The sequence below is a fragment of the Gymnogyps californianus genome, chromosome 2, assembly GCF_018139145.2.
Source record: "Gymnogyps californianus isolate 813 chromosome 2, ASM1813914v2, whole genome shotgun sequence".
NCBI classification, from domain to species: Eukaryota; Metazoa; Chordata; class Aves; order Accipitriformes; family Cathartidae; genus Gymnogyps; species Gymnogyps californianus.
The window spans coordinates 10,020,763-10,033,802 of NC_059472.1; the positions used below are offsets into that span (position 1 = coordinate 10,020,763).

Below are 13,040 nucleotides of genomic sequence, written 5' to 3' on the forward strand. Positions count from 1 at the left end.
CTGAGGCGTTGATACCCTGAAGAGCTGACTTTGCATGACGAAAGCTAGACAGCCAAAAAATACAGCCCCGCTTTCGGTCAGCAGGGCCACAGCCTCCTCTATCTGTCTCCTTATCTATAGTGGAAAGGTAATCTTGCTGTTCCCTGCCTCACCGCTGTGTGGTTTAAACGTTTAATTGCACTGAGGACACGAAGAGCTATGCAAGTGCAATGTAGCTCTTCACCTCTGGCACATACCTGTAAAGTTTGAAAGTTCGCAATGATGACAATAGTCATCATCACCTGATGACTACGGCTCGGCTCTTGTGAATGAACTGATGATCTCAATCTAACTATGACTAGAGTACTATAAAATGAAAAACACCATAGTTGCTATTCAGCTTATTGCAAAATGCCTGCATTAGCAGTTTGTGCTGTCATTGCTACGTTCCTTAACCTCTCCCTAAGCATGGTGACTATCACCAATATTGCAGAAATATTATCAACTTGCTGTAATTAACTCTCCTGTTGGCAATCACAGTAAAAAAGGCCAGGAAATCAAATGGATTTGTAGACTTAATCACTGGGTGGGACGGCAAGACAGCGCAACTTCCTTGACTGCAATGTATCATCAGTAAGGAGTGTGCTTTCCAGGGCTGCTTGCATGCTCCTCACCCGCGCTAGCTTGTCCCAGGATGAACACGGAGATGCATTTCACATCAGAATACCAAGACGAGCGAGATAAGCATAACTTCTATTGGCAAGCCTTACATGAGAAAAAGGCTGCGGCACAGCCTCCCCCAGGATCTAGCACAGACGAAGATAGCGTTAGAGCAGACGCCGTGAAATTTAACTTTCACACTCTGCTGATTATTCTTTGACATTTGTGAAGTGAAACAGTGATTTCAGTTAGTGACAATTTATAGAGAGGTGCATCTTACAAATTTAGAAGTGAATCTCATATACTGATCGCAATTCAAAACAGGAAACATGGTTAAATCTGAAATCCACTAAAAGCTATCTGAAACAGTTATATAATTTGACTAGTTTAAACGTAAGCACATTTTTACAGGCAAGTTGTATCATTTATTTTTTATTAACATCATATTAATTAACTAATCTTGCTTCCAGTGAGTTTAAGTGAAGACAATCCAAGCCTAAAGAGGTCATGCCCATAGGGCTATTTTCTCTACTAGCATTTGTATACGGGAAGAGGAAATGCTGCTTCAAAGCAGCAAAACTGAGCACCATATTCTCCTTAATAGAGTTAACAATTTCAGAACTGTCAAAAAAACAGACTAGTAGGCAACTATGATTGGTAGCTATTGATCTTCCTTTTTCATCTTTAGGCCTTGTGCTGTTCTCTTTATTTCCTGGTATTCTTCTATATTCATTCTGCTTTTTATATATTTAATATTTTATTTTAAAAGATCAGTTTTTTTGCTGATGAGGAAACACAGAAGTTCAGTCACTGTTACTCTCTGCTAGGCCTTCATTTCTGTCCCTCTTCACTGCTCCAGTTTCCCTGGCCTGCCTCCTCCCTTTCTTTGTTGAACATACTCTTCAATACTGCAGTTTAATTCTTCTCTAAATAGTATTAAAGAAATTATGTCTGTAGCAATATGTCCAGCTTTTGTCCACGCTCTTTGGGGTAGGATTTGTTCAGGATAGCAGACGAGGTTATTTTACAATCCAGAGACTAGTGCTCAAGCTCAGTAACTTCAGCCTGAAGAGGAACAATTCAACTTTAACAGTGAGAGTACTCAATTAATTAAACCGGTTTACTCATCAATGCAAGGGATTCATCCTCACTTGAAATCTGCTAGAGAGGGACCAGGACTCCTCCTAACGTCAGCACCATAGCTGACCATAGGTCTGGCTCAGGAACAGCTGTGTGACAGCCCATGATCGATGACCTGCAGGAAATTACAGGGGATGACCACAGAGACCCTCTTTGGCCCTTGGGCCGTATCCCAGCCCCTCACCCATCCAGCTTCCATGCAGGCTAGGCGTACTGAAACAGCTCTTTTTGATGCTACCGACAGCTCTTCCCTGGCCCAAACCCCCAGACAGTTCTTCACTCTCCATACTGCTTTTGATGCCACCAGCCATTTTTATCTTCTTGATCTCTCTTCCTCCTCCACTGCTCTTATGAACAAGATCCTCAATTGATTTTCCTCCTACCCCTCCAGTCACTTCTTCAGCGCTTCAATTTTTTTCGCCCAAATCCGTTTTTCAGTGCAACTCCCACACGGTTCTTTTCTTGGCTTCTTCCTCCTCCTCTTGCCTACTCTACCTTTCAGAGTCTCATGACGTTTAACAATCATCTGTACGAGCCCAGGGCCTTTGTGCTGGAAAGCCGGATCACGTGAAGCAGCAGCAGCAGCAGCAATCACATGGCCATATGGAGGGCTTCTGCTAAGGCAATGAAATCAAAGAAACATGTTCAGGCAGGACCATTTCTCAGGAGTATTGGTCATATTTTTGCTGGCAGAACTGCATACAAATAACTTTTTCATGGGTATACACAAATCAGCTATCTCCTTTTTATGCTTACTCAGGCATCGCAGCCTTTTGTTGATACCTTCAACTATTTTTGAGTTGTACGGGCATTTTATTAGAATTACATACAAAACCATGTACAAGCCTAAGCGCACTGTAATACAGCAGTAGGTCCTCATATACAGAACATTAAAACCTTTGAAATGGATATAGCCATATAATATTGCTCATTTTCAATTGTTCAGATTTGAGAATATTTACCATTCCTGAATTTCCCAGCTTCTGTGGAGAGAATCCCAAATACAAAGAAAGAAAAGACATAGTATGACTAAATAAATCAATCAGACTGAAACAGCAGATGACCATAATTACTTGAGCCTCCTGAGACCCAGCCTTCTTTAGAAAGGCACATATGGGCCCCAAAATCTAAACTTAAAAAAAAAGGAAAAAACCCTCATTAGTGCTGTCTGTCAATTCCCAGAGTTACATGATGCAATAATGGATAAAGGATATTTTAAGTTATTCAGAAATACTACTTGCAAGAGGATGCAGGACTGGTAAAGAACACAAAGGAAGGATACCCGGGATGCGAGGAAGGTTTCAGGCCAGTGCTGCTGCTGCTGCTGCTCTCTCTGTGGTATGAGGGCACCGTGGCGAACTGTGCAATCCAGCCATTTCAATGGTAATATATCACTCTCCCGTTCTCTTTGAAAAGGCTCAGGACCAGAATTAGTAACACGTATCAGTAATAGCAGCTTCAAGGGTGTCACTGAGACATAGCAGGACTTCTTAAAAATTACCTAAGTATAAAGAGGGTAAAGATCCATATAGCCAGACTGCTTAAAGGGATGGCTTTATCAACAGCGGCTGTAAGAAATGTTCACGCTTTACATCACAGAACGCTTGCAGCACAAGGGCTTGAAGCAAAGGGGCTTCGACTGGCTGTGATGGACTTAAAGAAGGGAAAAAAAAAAAAGAAACCCGCGGTCTTGCCCTTGGGGTTTCCCCGCGGCTGAAGCTGGGGTGCAGCCCGGGCCGGGCGGGCAGGGCGCTGATCCGCCGCCCGGGGACAGGCAGGCTCCCTGCTGCCACACGGCTGCCGGCACGGCAAGCCCGGTCTCCCGGCGGGGGACAGAGCGGGAGCCCAGCACCCCCCGACCTTGGGTGCTTCCACCAAAAAGCCCTTTTTTATAATAAAAAAAAGGGAAAAAAGAGGCACAGCCCCCCCCCCCCCCCCCCGCGGCACCCCGCGCTCCGCGCCGCCCCCGCCCCGGCGCAAGGCACCCCCGCGGGGTCGGAGCGGGGGGGGAGGGGTGGGGGTGGTGCGCGAGGCCGGGGAAGGGGGCGGCGCCGCCGGCGGAGGGGGAGGGGAGGGGGAGGCGGGCGGCGGCGCCTGCGCAGAGCACTTCCTCGTTGGCCCACGTAACGGCTGCGGGCGGGCGCTGGGCAGCGCGTGTCAGTCACCGGGTGACTGTCAGCGGCGGCGGGAGCCCCCGCCAGCCCCGGCCAGCCGCCGCCCCCGCCGCCGCCCCCGGCCCTTCCCCTCCATTCCCCCCGGCCGGGGGGCGCAGCCGGAGCCCGCACAAGTTAGTGCTCAACTTGGCGGCGGGCGGGAGCGGCGCTGAAGGCGAGGGGCGTGAGGGGGGGGGTCGGCGGCGGGTGGGGAAAGGGGCTGAGCCCGGCGGGGTGGGGGCTGGCGGGCGCCGCTCCCCGCCCGCCCTCCCTCCATCCGCCGCCCTCCCCTCAGAGCCGGCGGCGGGGCCGGGCTCCTTCAGAGGCGGCCCCGTCCCCGCAGCCGTCGGGGGGCCGCAGTCAGCCGAGGGAGCGCTCCCCACCGGCGGGGCCGAGCGGCGCGGGGCGAGGGGTGCCGTGTGGGGGCCTCTCCCCCCTTCACCTCCTGCCCGGGAGGAGGAGGGGGCGGCCGGGGGAGAGGCTGGATGTAGAGGGCGAAGCCTCAGCCTCGCTCTGCCGCTCCGCTGCTTTGATGCTGCGGGTCTCTGCTGGCTGTTAACATCTTCCCTCTGCTTTTTTTTTTCTTCCCCCCCCCCCCCTTTTCTTTTTTTCCCCTCTGCCTTCCCCCCAAAACTTGGCTTCCCCTCCCCCGGATCTGTGTGCTCGGCTCCTTCTGGGCTTTACCGGTGGGATAGGATCATGCCGGACCAGATCACCGTGTCGGAGTTTATCGCCGAGACCACAGAGGATTACAACTCCCCGACCACCTCCAGTTTCACCACCCGGTTGCAGAACTGCAGAAATACGGTCACATTGCTGGAAGAGGTAAATCATTTCCCCCCCCCCCCTTTTTTTTTTGTCTTTGAGAAAGAGCATCAGGGACGGGGCAGTACCACCCGCCCAAATCCACGGGAGCTAGAAGCATTGGTATGCATGTAATCTCGTCTTTTAATTGTGGGACTTTGGTCTTGTGTTGAGCTAGTCACAGAAAGCTTTCCTGCCCTAGCGTCTTAAAGATCAGTGCGTAAAGCAGTTGCCTGAAGTTGATCTTACTGATGTACTTCTTGGTGTTTTTGGTGTTGGCAGTTGTTGCAGTAGAAAAAAGTGTGAATGTTGGGATTTTTAGAGGGAAGATGAAGGTTGAGTTTTGTTTGGGAGCATTAGCAGAGGTTTTCCCCAGCCACTCATTAGATCAAGTCAGCTCAGAACTCTGACTGCAGAAACCTGCCAAGGGAGACTTAATTTAAGAAATGAGGTAAGGATGAAGGGATGAATGTGGAGTGAGGAAAATAATATGAAAACAAAATAGGTGGTGGAAGGAGAGGAGCAAAATAATGCAGCAGAAGTGATTATACAGTCTCAGCATCTCAACCTTGAAGCTGCAGTGTTGGGTTTTTTTAATGCTTATTATGAGCGTCATTTAAATGTTCATCCTGCTTCGCTATCAAGAAATAGGATTCTGAAAACGGGTAAACTTCCAGAGCTGGTTTGTATGGGATATCAGTCCACTGCTTCCTATTTGAGGTTTCAGTGTGATTTCCTATGGACTAGGTCAGCAGTTATGAGGAAATGTCTTCCAAATGACTTTAAAACAAGACAGTGCGTAGCTCTTCTCTTGCCCTGCGCTTGGTTGAAGGTACTAGCATAATGACGCTGAAAGAAGACAGTTTTTGGCTATTATTTCATAGATTGCAGTTCGTTGTTGTTATGGATTATACACTTAGTTCATCGAGTATTTGTCAATTCTTCAGGAGCCAGCACGTATCTAGGAGATGGATTTAATAGATTCTTTTTAGTTTTGCTGGATGTGTTGGCATGAGCAAAGCATTTGGTATGCAAGGAAGAGTATTAATCATGGTGTTCTCCTGATAGTCTTGGGTATGGAAAATATAATTCCATAGCATTAAAATTAGTTAACATTGGCTTAATAGAAAAACTGTCTATGTTTGAAATTTTAACAGTGCTATTGTTTACAATAACTGACTAGGTAATAGAGTGATTGTAAGATTGCATTTAAAATTATATCTTTTATTTTTATTATGTAACCTAGATTAACTTCTGTAACTTTTCCATAACTGTAATTGCTTTTTTCTCATGTAACTAAGCTATGGTTGCTTATAGATTTGTCAGAAATCAACCTGTTTTGGTTTGTGTTTGACAGTGTTGCTGCCCCCTGGTCTTAACTATGTGGAATAGGTACAGCCATTGGTATACTTATTAATACAGTTGACAGCATTCATAGAGTTAAGTAAAAATATGTATTCTGCCATCACTGGTGACTTCTAGGGTAGGAATACAGTATAATGCTTTCATGATTTGGGAGATACATCAGTATAGTCTGAGTGTGGTAATGCCTGTCCAAAGAAAACCAAAATATAGAAGATAAATACACAGTGTTCTGCACCATTTGTGTGGATTGTGCGTATTTTCAAAGTTTTTATGTCTGATTTGACAGCAATACATCAGAGGAATAGAGAATAGTGGGTGCTTCTAGTGCTTGCGTTGCTATTTCTTGAATTGCTTTCATTTGTATAACTATTTTATGTGCCCTATTTAAACTGTTTGCAGTTTAAATTGATTCTAGACTTGTTTTGTATTATTTTTTTATTATCTGTAAATATAAAAAAGCTTTATTTGACGGGAAACAAGTTATAAATATACTCTACTGTTACATACTGCAAAAAATCTGCAACTCTCCCAAATTTGTTTTTATTAATTTGCATGAAGAAATGCAGATGGTCAGAATCTGGCAGGCGAAGTGTTCCATTAGAGTCTTTGACTGTGTCTTTATTGTAGTTGTAGCTTGCATACACAGTTCTGCTGCTGCTGCTTTAAAGCTAGGTTGGTTTCTGTACATCTGCTTACCTAAGGCTGTGATTCATATGAAGCAGGGGATTGAAATTGAATGGTTGAAGTGGCTGTTATGTAGCTCTTACTACCGCTGCTATTGTCCATGCATTGTGGATGATTGAAGAGCTCTTCAAGCAGCTCCTGAACTTCAATTTTGAGCCCACTGTATTCAGGCAGAGGGGATGATCCCATCCTTGCAGCCGTTTGATTTTTAACTTAATGTTGCATGTGGGTTGGAGCCCTCACTGGGCTTTTGCAGGCAGTGTCAAGCTCTGTGCTGTTAAGGCACTGCAGCCTGAACTATCTTAGGTCATTATTTTAAAGCTAACGTAATTCAACACAACCTGCACCTTCCTCAGTGACTATAAGTTGGTTTGTGAATAAACTAATTATTTTCTTTATTTTAAATAAGATTGTGAACTAGAACTATTTTCGGAACAGAAAAGGTATGAAAATTAAACAGATTGAACAAAACTTAGATCCATTTCATAGCCTCTCAGTCTGGTGTCATTCCTACTATAGCTCAGATCAGGGGTTAGAGCAGAACCACCTTTTCATAAAGAATGTGGCAAAAAAGAAATAGACTGTTTTGTGTGTGTGTGTCTGTGTCTCTATCTAGTTCTGTGAAGGTGTTACAGAACTGTGAATTTACTGTTCCTTAATCACAATTAGCAAGTTTTCTGAAATAATAAAATAGATGATGGACTCAATTGCTGGTTTTTTTCACCTGGTTGTCCTCCAGTAGAAGTGCAGTTAGTTCAACTGAGTGGATTGATATATATTCTCTCCTAGTTGTGACTCTTTTCCTATTATAACTAAAATTCTTTTCAGAGGAGACTTTGGATCCAGTTAGATGCAATTTTTGGACAAGTTTCAGATGAAAAATCAGAGCAGGCATTTTTACTGATTCTGATGACTTTGCATTTGTTAAATTTTTAGTGGAAAACCCAACAAAATACGAAGACATACCTCAAAAAATCAGAACCCTAGGAAAGATTCTCCAAAGGACTTCTGTGTGTTTGACTTATTAAAAAAAAAAAAAGGCAAAACCAACCCCCCGCCCCCCCAAAAAAACCCCACCCAAACTTTATTTAAATCTATTGTAATATTATCAAAGGCGAAAATAGTAAGTACATGCTGCTATGTAGCAGTTTATTCACTAGAAAGGTTTCATGCTACATTGTTTACTGAAACTTCTGAAAATTTACAAGTTTTTTTTCCTCTTAAGAGACAAAACTTAGGTTTTTTTTGTCATCCAGTCACATTAGACCAGAAAAAAGACCCTGTCATCTTTGTAGCCAGGCTTAGGCATCTTATACAGTAGTTACCAAAGAACTGCAAGATTATTTTTTTTTAATAAATTTTTTTTTAAAGCATGAATATAATCTAATGGCCATCAGTAAACACAAATTTTAAGGTTCATTCTATTGCAAAAGTAATGATTCCTCCCCTCCCCCTCCCCCCCCCCCCCCAACTCAGAGGGGAAGGAACAAAACCATCATATTGTAGTCTAGGTCTAGTTTAAGAGAATTTGCAATCTGTACTCCTTTCCGTGTGGATTTCTTCAGCATAATATTACATTCATGCAAAGAAGACGTTTTTAACTTCATATTTCTGCATGAAACTGGGAGAAGTTTTTTACAATCTTCATATGAAGAGGTGGATTATTACATATGTAGATGGATGGTTAATTATTTTTTTAAAAAAAAATTTGAAATGCTAAGATAGTGTAGACAGAGTACTGATACAGTGTCTTAAAATATACCCTCTGCTTTGTTCTGACCAGACATGCTTTTATATCCACAGTAGCTCCATGATTTGTGTTACTCAGATTTTGAAGAGTTGATTTTAATCCTTGATTTGATATTACTGTGTGAGCTAGTTGGAATTTTTAGGGAATGATGACATCTGTTCTGAGAATAAGTAGTGCACATGTGGGATCATCACCAGACTGTTTTGATTACCATTCTGCTGTGTCCCAGGTCCAGCTGAAAGGACATCTTTGCACTCAAGGGATAACTCGGTTATCATGACCAGGCAGTTCTGAGTCTTTCTCCTAAAGCAGCAGATGTTTTGCAGGACTGTCTTGAGATACAGAGGTTAAGCTTAAATGTTTAAATTCCCTTTAGGCAGGCTGGTAGATAAGAAGGGACAGTTAGAAGCTGATGATACAATAAAGAATAGCTGCAGTTGTTTCTGATACATGTTTTACTGTTACACTTTTGTAATACTTGAGCATCTTTAACGATTAATGTTACTTCTTTCTTTTTCTCTTCAATGAGAAGTTGAAAACTCAAAATGTGCTTTCTGACAATTAGATCTTACCATACGCATGCTTTTTTAATAAATGTTTAACTGGTGAGTGTAATGAAATATGGCTGCAGATATGTTGGTGTTTTGTTTGTTTTTTTTTTTTAAATAAAAAACCCCCAAACCACCATTCCTGCAATGACTGTTGCTCATTTTGTTTCTCACTGTGCTGATCTGCTTGAGCTTAGAGGTCTGTTGGTCTAGACTGGTCCTGTAACAGATGCGTGCATGCTACATCAGTGAAAGAATGACTGACTGGCTCTTGCTCAGTCTAACATAAATTTTGTTGTTCTCAGTGCAAGTCTGGTATAATCTAACATAACTTAAAGGGGAAGATTTCTCAATGTTCTTCATCGTGTCACGGACCCTTATCTAAGATTAGAGACGGGAAAGGGGAAAGTATGGGGTTTTTTTGTTTTGCCTTTTTTTTATTTTCTTTGAAAGTATGTTGTGTAGGAAGCATTTTCACGGTTTCCTGTGTGTAACTTTCCCTTCATGCTTCAGTTTTTGTGAGTTTTTCTTATTCTACTGGGGGAATGACTTCTGAGACAACAGTAAGGGGACAGGGTTTTTCCTTCCTATAATTTTGTAGAAACTTGTGTAGCACTGAAACTGCTGTACAGTCAGTTCATCTACAGTGATTTCATACACTTTTCTACCACAAGATCCTTTTCCAGTGACAAAGTATTCTATCAAGGGAGGCAGGTGAAACCATGCAAGAGAACAGGAGCACTTCCATTCTAAATCAACTTTTTGTTTTAGTTGGCAATACGTACGGACTTTGTTCATTAGCCTGGACTGTGAAAAGTGGTAAGATCTATTTTGTGTGTGTGTCTGAAGAGAAAGAAATTTTTCTATTGTTTCTATCACTTCCTTTCCCTTGAAATGTCACCGCTATATAATTACAACAGGTAAATTGTAACATTCTGTATCCTTCTTTATTTTTTTAATTAAAATAGACTCTTATTTTTTGGGGGGGGGGGGAATCCAGGAGACTCCAGCAGCACTAGACTTAAAACCAGCTTTTCCTAAGCTTCCTTGTAACCTGTTACTTGTGGCAGTCAGAAACAGTCTTGCATCACAGAGAACTCTGTACTTAAGAGCTGGTTCTTATGTAACAGACCACAAGCAATCTTCAGTTTTCAAAGAAATATGCTTTTGGTAGCAAACCATCCTAAAAAAACAGATAAGAAAAGTTTCTTTGTCTACTAAATAAAACACAGGATAATTGTTACCGTTTTTACACTGAACGGCAAATTGCACCGAAGATGTAAAAATGGGTACGTGAGTGTTCTCAAATACGGAGGCCACAGTGAGAGCTCATGGGTGACTCCTGATCACGATACTGAAAATGTGATGAAGGAGGAGACTTGACAGCAATGTCATGTATTTACAATAGTGTGTTTCACAAAAATGCAGTTGAGGATGCTTTTACATTTACATGCTACAGTACTTATTCATTTAGTATGTAATCCGTTTTGCCCTTCATTTAACAGTAGTCGAAACATTTGCATTTTAGGCACATTTTTGAAAGTACTTGCTGCTTTTTGGTAGCTCCTGTGGTTTTTGGAGAAGTACTGCTTCTTGTTTTGAACTCCCCAACAGGCTGCTTCATGTTTGCTCATCAGTTAGGAAGCTGTGAAAGTGCTCTTGGTGCACTCTGTTCAGTATGCCGTTCAGATAAATCCTGACAGAGTGTGTACCATGTAGTCATGGGAACTTGGGCTCTGATAGAGAAGAGAGAGATGCTTAAAGTGACATGGCTTAAAGTTGGTTTTAGTGTTTAGATTGGAGTCTTGTGGCTATATCTTCTGTAGTTAAAAAGCAATAAAAGGGAAAAAGTTGTTTGAAGAAAAAAGAAGGGGGGGGAACAACTCACAGAACCATGTTTGTAATCCAACATGGCGTCACTGAAAGACTGCAGATGAATGATTTGGAACACAATTAGATTGGTTGATTTGATTTCCAGTATTTTTCTCACTCCAATGAGTAAAACTCAATTTTTATAACTATTGTTGTGATTTGTAACGATGTGAATGAAGATGTTTGTTAATAATTTTTAGAAACAGATATGAAAAATTTACAGAGGAGAACTGTAAGAAAGATCATAACATCTTACTTTGAATGGAATAGTACCTTGCAATAAAATCGTTAGGCAGAATCAAGTCAAGAATGCTAATTATTAGTATTGTTTCAGGTGCAGAGGTAGGCAATATAAGCACGTTCCAAAAAAAGTGCCCTAAACCAATAGTATATTTTTATATTTCATGGGAAACTTTTCAGAATCCAGTTAATAGCATGTGCCATGGTACTCCTCTTAGAGACTGTTCTGTCGGGTTTGATTGATACTAGCCAAGAGGCCTAAAGTTTATTGGTGAGTGTGAAGAAAAACTCCTGAGATAATAGCATGAGTTTCCTTTCCTGAAGGAGTACAGCTGGAAGTACACTCCCTGCTAAGAAGTGCAGCAGTTATTTTATATTTCTAAAGAGACAGCATTGATCTGCGTTATATATGTTGGGTTTTAAATACCAGAGGGCTAATGCTGAGGTTTTGTATAAGCATTGTGGCAGGTAAGATTTTTGAGGACAGTGGGTTTGATTGTGGTGATTATGGGAAACTTTTCCTTTAATGCTCCTGTGAAAAAGCAACAAAACGCTGTTTGGATCCCATTTCCGCCTTTATACACATAGATGTGCACATGGGCGCACAGATGGCCTCCTTGTCTCTTTCACTCACTGGTGAAAGGACAGGCCTGAAGTTGTGTTGTTACTATCGTTAAGCTGGAGGGTGTATGCTTTTTCTTTCTTTTGAATAGCCACCTCTATCTTGACCTTAACTTGTTTTATCCTTCTTGTTATGTTTTTGTTATCACGAGAAATACAGAAGTCTTTCTGGTGCAGAAGTAGATACTTTGGATACCAATAGAGGAGTCTTCTGTTGGTTTTCCTTTCTGAAGAACTGAAAATCTAGTAAGATGCTGGAGATAACTTTCTGCAAAATAAGTCTGTAGGACTGCAAGGCCTTTGACATGGTCTGCTCTGGTAGCCTTCTATCCAGGTTGATGAGAGATGGACCAGATAAATGACCTGCAGGGTGGATGGGACATTGACTGGGTTGCCAAGCCCAGAGGGTGGTGATCAGTGAAGCAAAGTCCAGCTAGTAGCAGATTGCAAGTGGCATTCCTCCAGGATCAATTTTGGGGCCAGTACTGTTTGGTGTCTTTTAATTGTCTGAAGGATAGGCTGGAGTGTGATCTCAACAAGTATATTTGGATGATACCAAGTTGCTTGATATGCTGGCAGGCAGTCACCATTCAGTGGGACCTGGAGAAGTGGCCTGACAGGAGGAGCCTTGTGGGGTTCAGTGAAGAGAAATGTGAAATCCTGTGCCAGGGATGGAGTAGCCCTGTGCAGCAGTACAGGCTGGCTAGAAGACAGGTTTCCAGGAAAGGACCTTGAACTCAGGTGGATGACAAGTTGAATGTGGGTTGGCAGTGACAAAGACCAGCAACATACTGGGCTGCGTTAGTGAGAGTGCAGCCAGAAAATAGTGGTTCTACCCCTCTATTGATTAATTGTGAGACCACACCTGAAGTATTATGTTTGGGGTTCACCAATACATGAAAGAAATGACATACTGCCACAAGTCCAGGTGAGGATCACCAAGATGATTAGGGGCCTAGAGCACGTCACTTAAGGAAGGGAAACTGGGTTTCTTCAACCTTAGAAGAGAGGCTAAGGGAAAGTCATATTGCTTTCTTCAGGTATGTAATGGGAGGAAACTGAGAAGGCAGAAATTCTGATTAGTGTTGAGGGTTTTTTGTGTGTGTATGTGTTTGTGGTTGTTTATTATTATTATTATTTGGGGGGTTTGTTTGTTTGTTTTGAACCATGAGCCTGATGAACAGGTGCCCAGAGAGACTGTGGAACCTCTGTCCACAGAGACAT

General features: G+C 42.6%; 1 protein-coding gene across 6 annotated transcripts in view; it reads left to right on the top strand.

Annotated features, from left to right (window-relative positions):
- Positions 1 to 4,014: 4,014 nt before the first annotated feature.
- Positions 4,015 to 13,040, top strand: part of ASAP1 (ArfGAP with SH3 domain, ankyrin repeat and PH domain 1) — a 125,786-nt gene continuing 116,760 nt past the window's right edge. For 5 of the 6 annotated variants that reach the window (XM_050915921.1, XM_050915923.1, XM_050915922.1 and 2 more), the window contains exon 1: positions 4,626 to 4,757. In XM_050915921.1, coding sequence (XP_050771878.1) covers positions 4,632 to 4,757 — 126 coding nt within the window. In that variant the 5' untranslated portion in view covers positions 4,626 to 4,631. Of the gene's footprint in view, positions 4,067 to 4,625; positions 4,758 to 13,040 lie in introns of those variants that run through there. The other variant, XM_050915920.1, reaches the window with a different exon arrangement.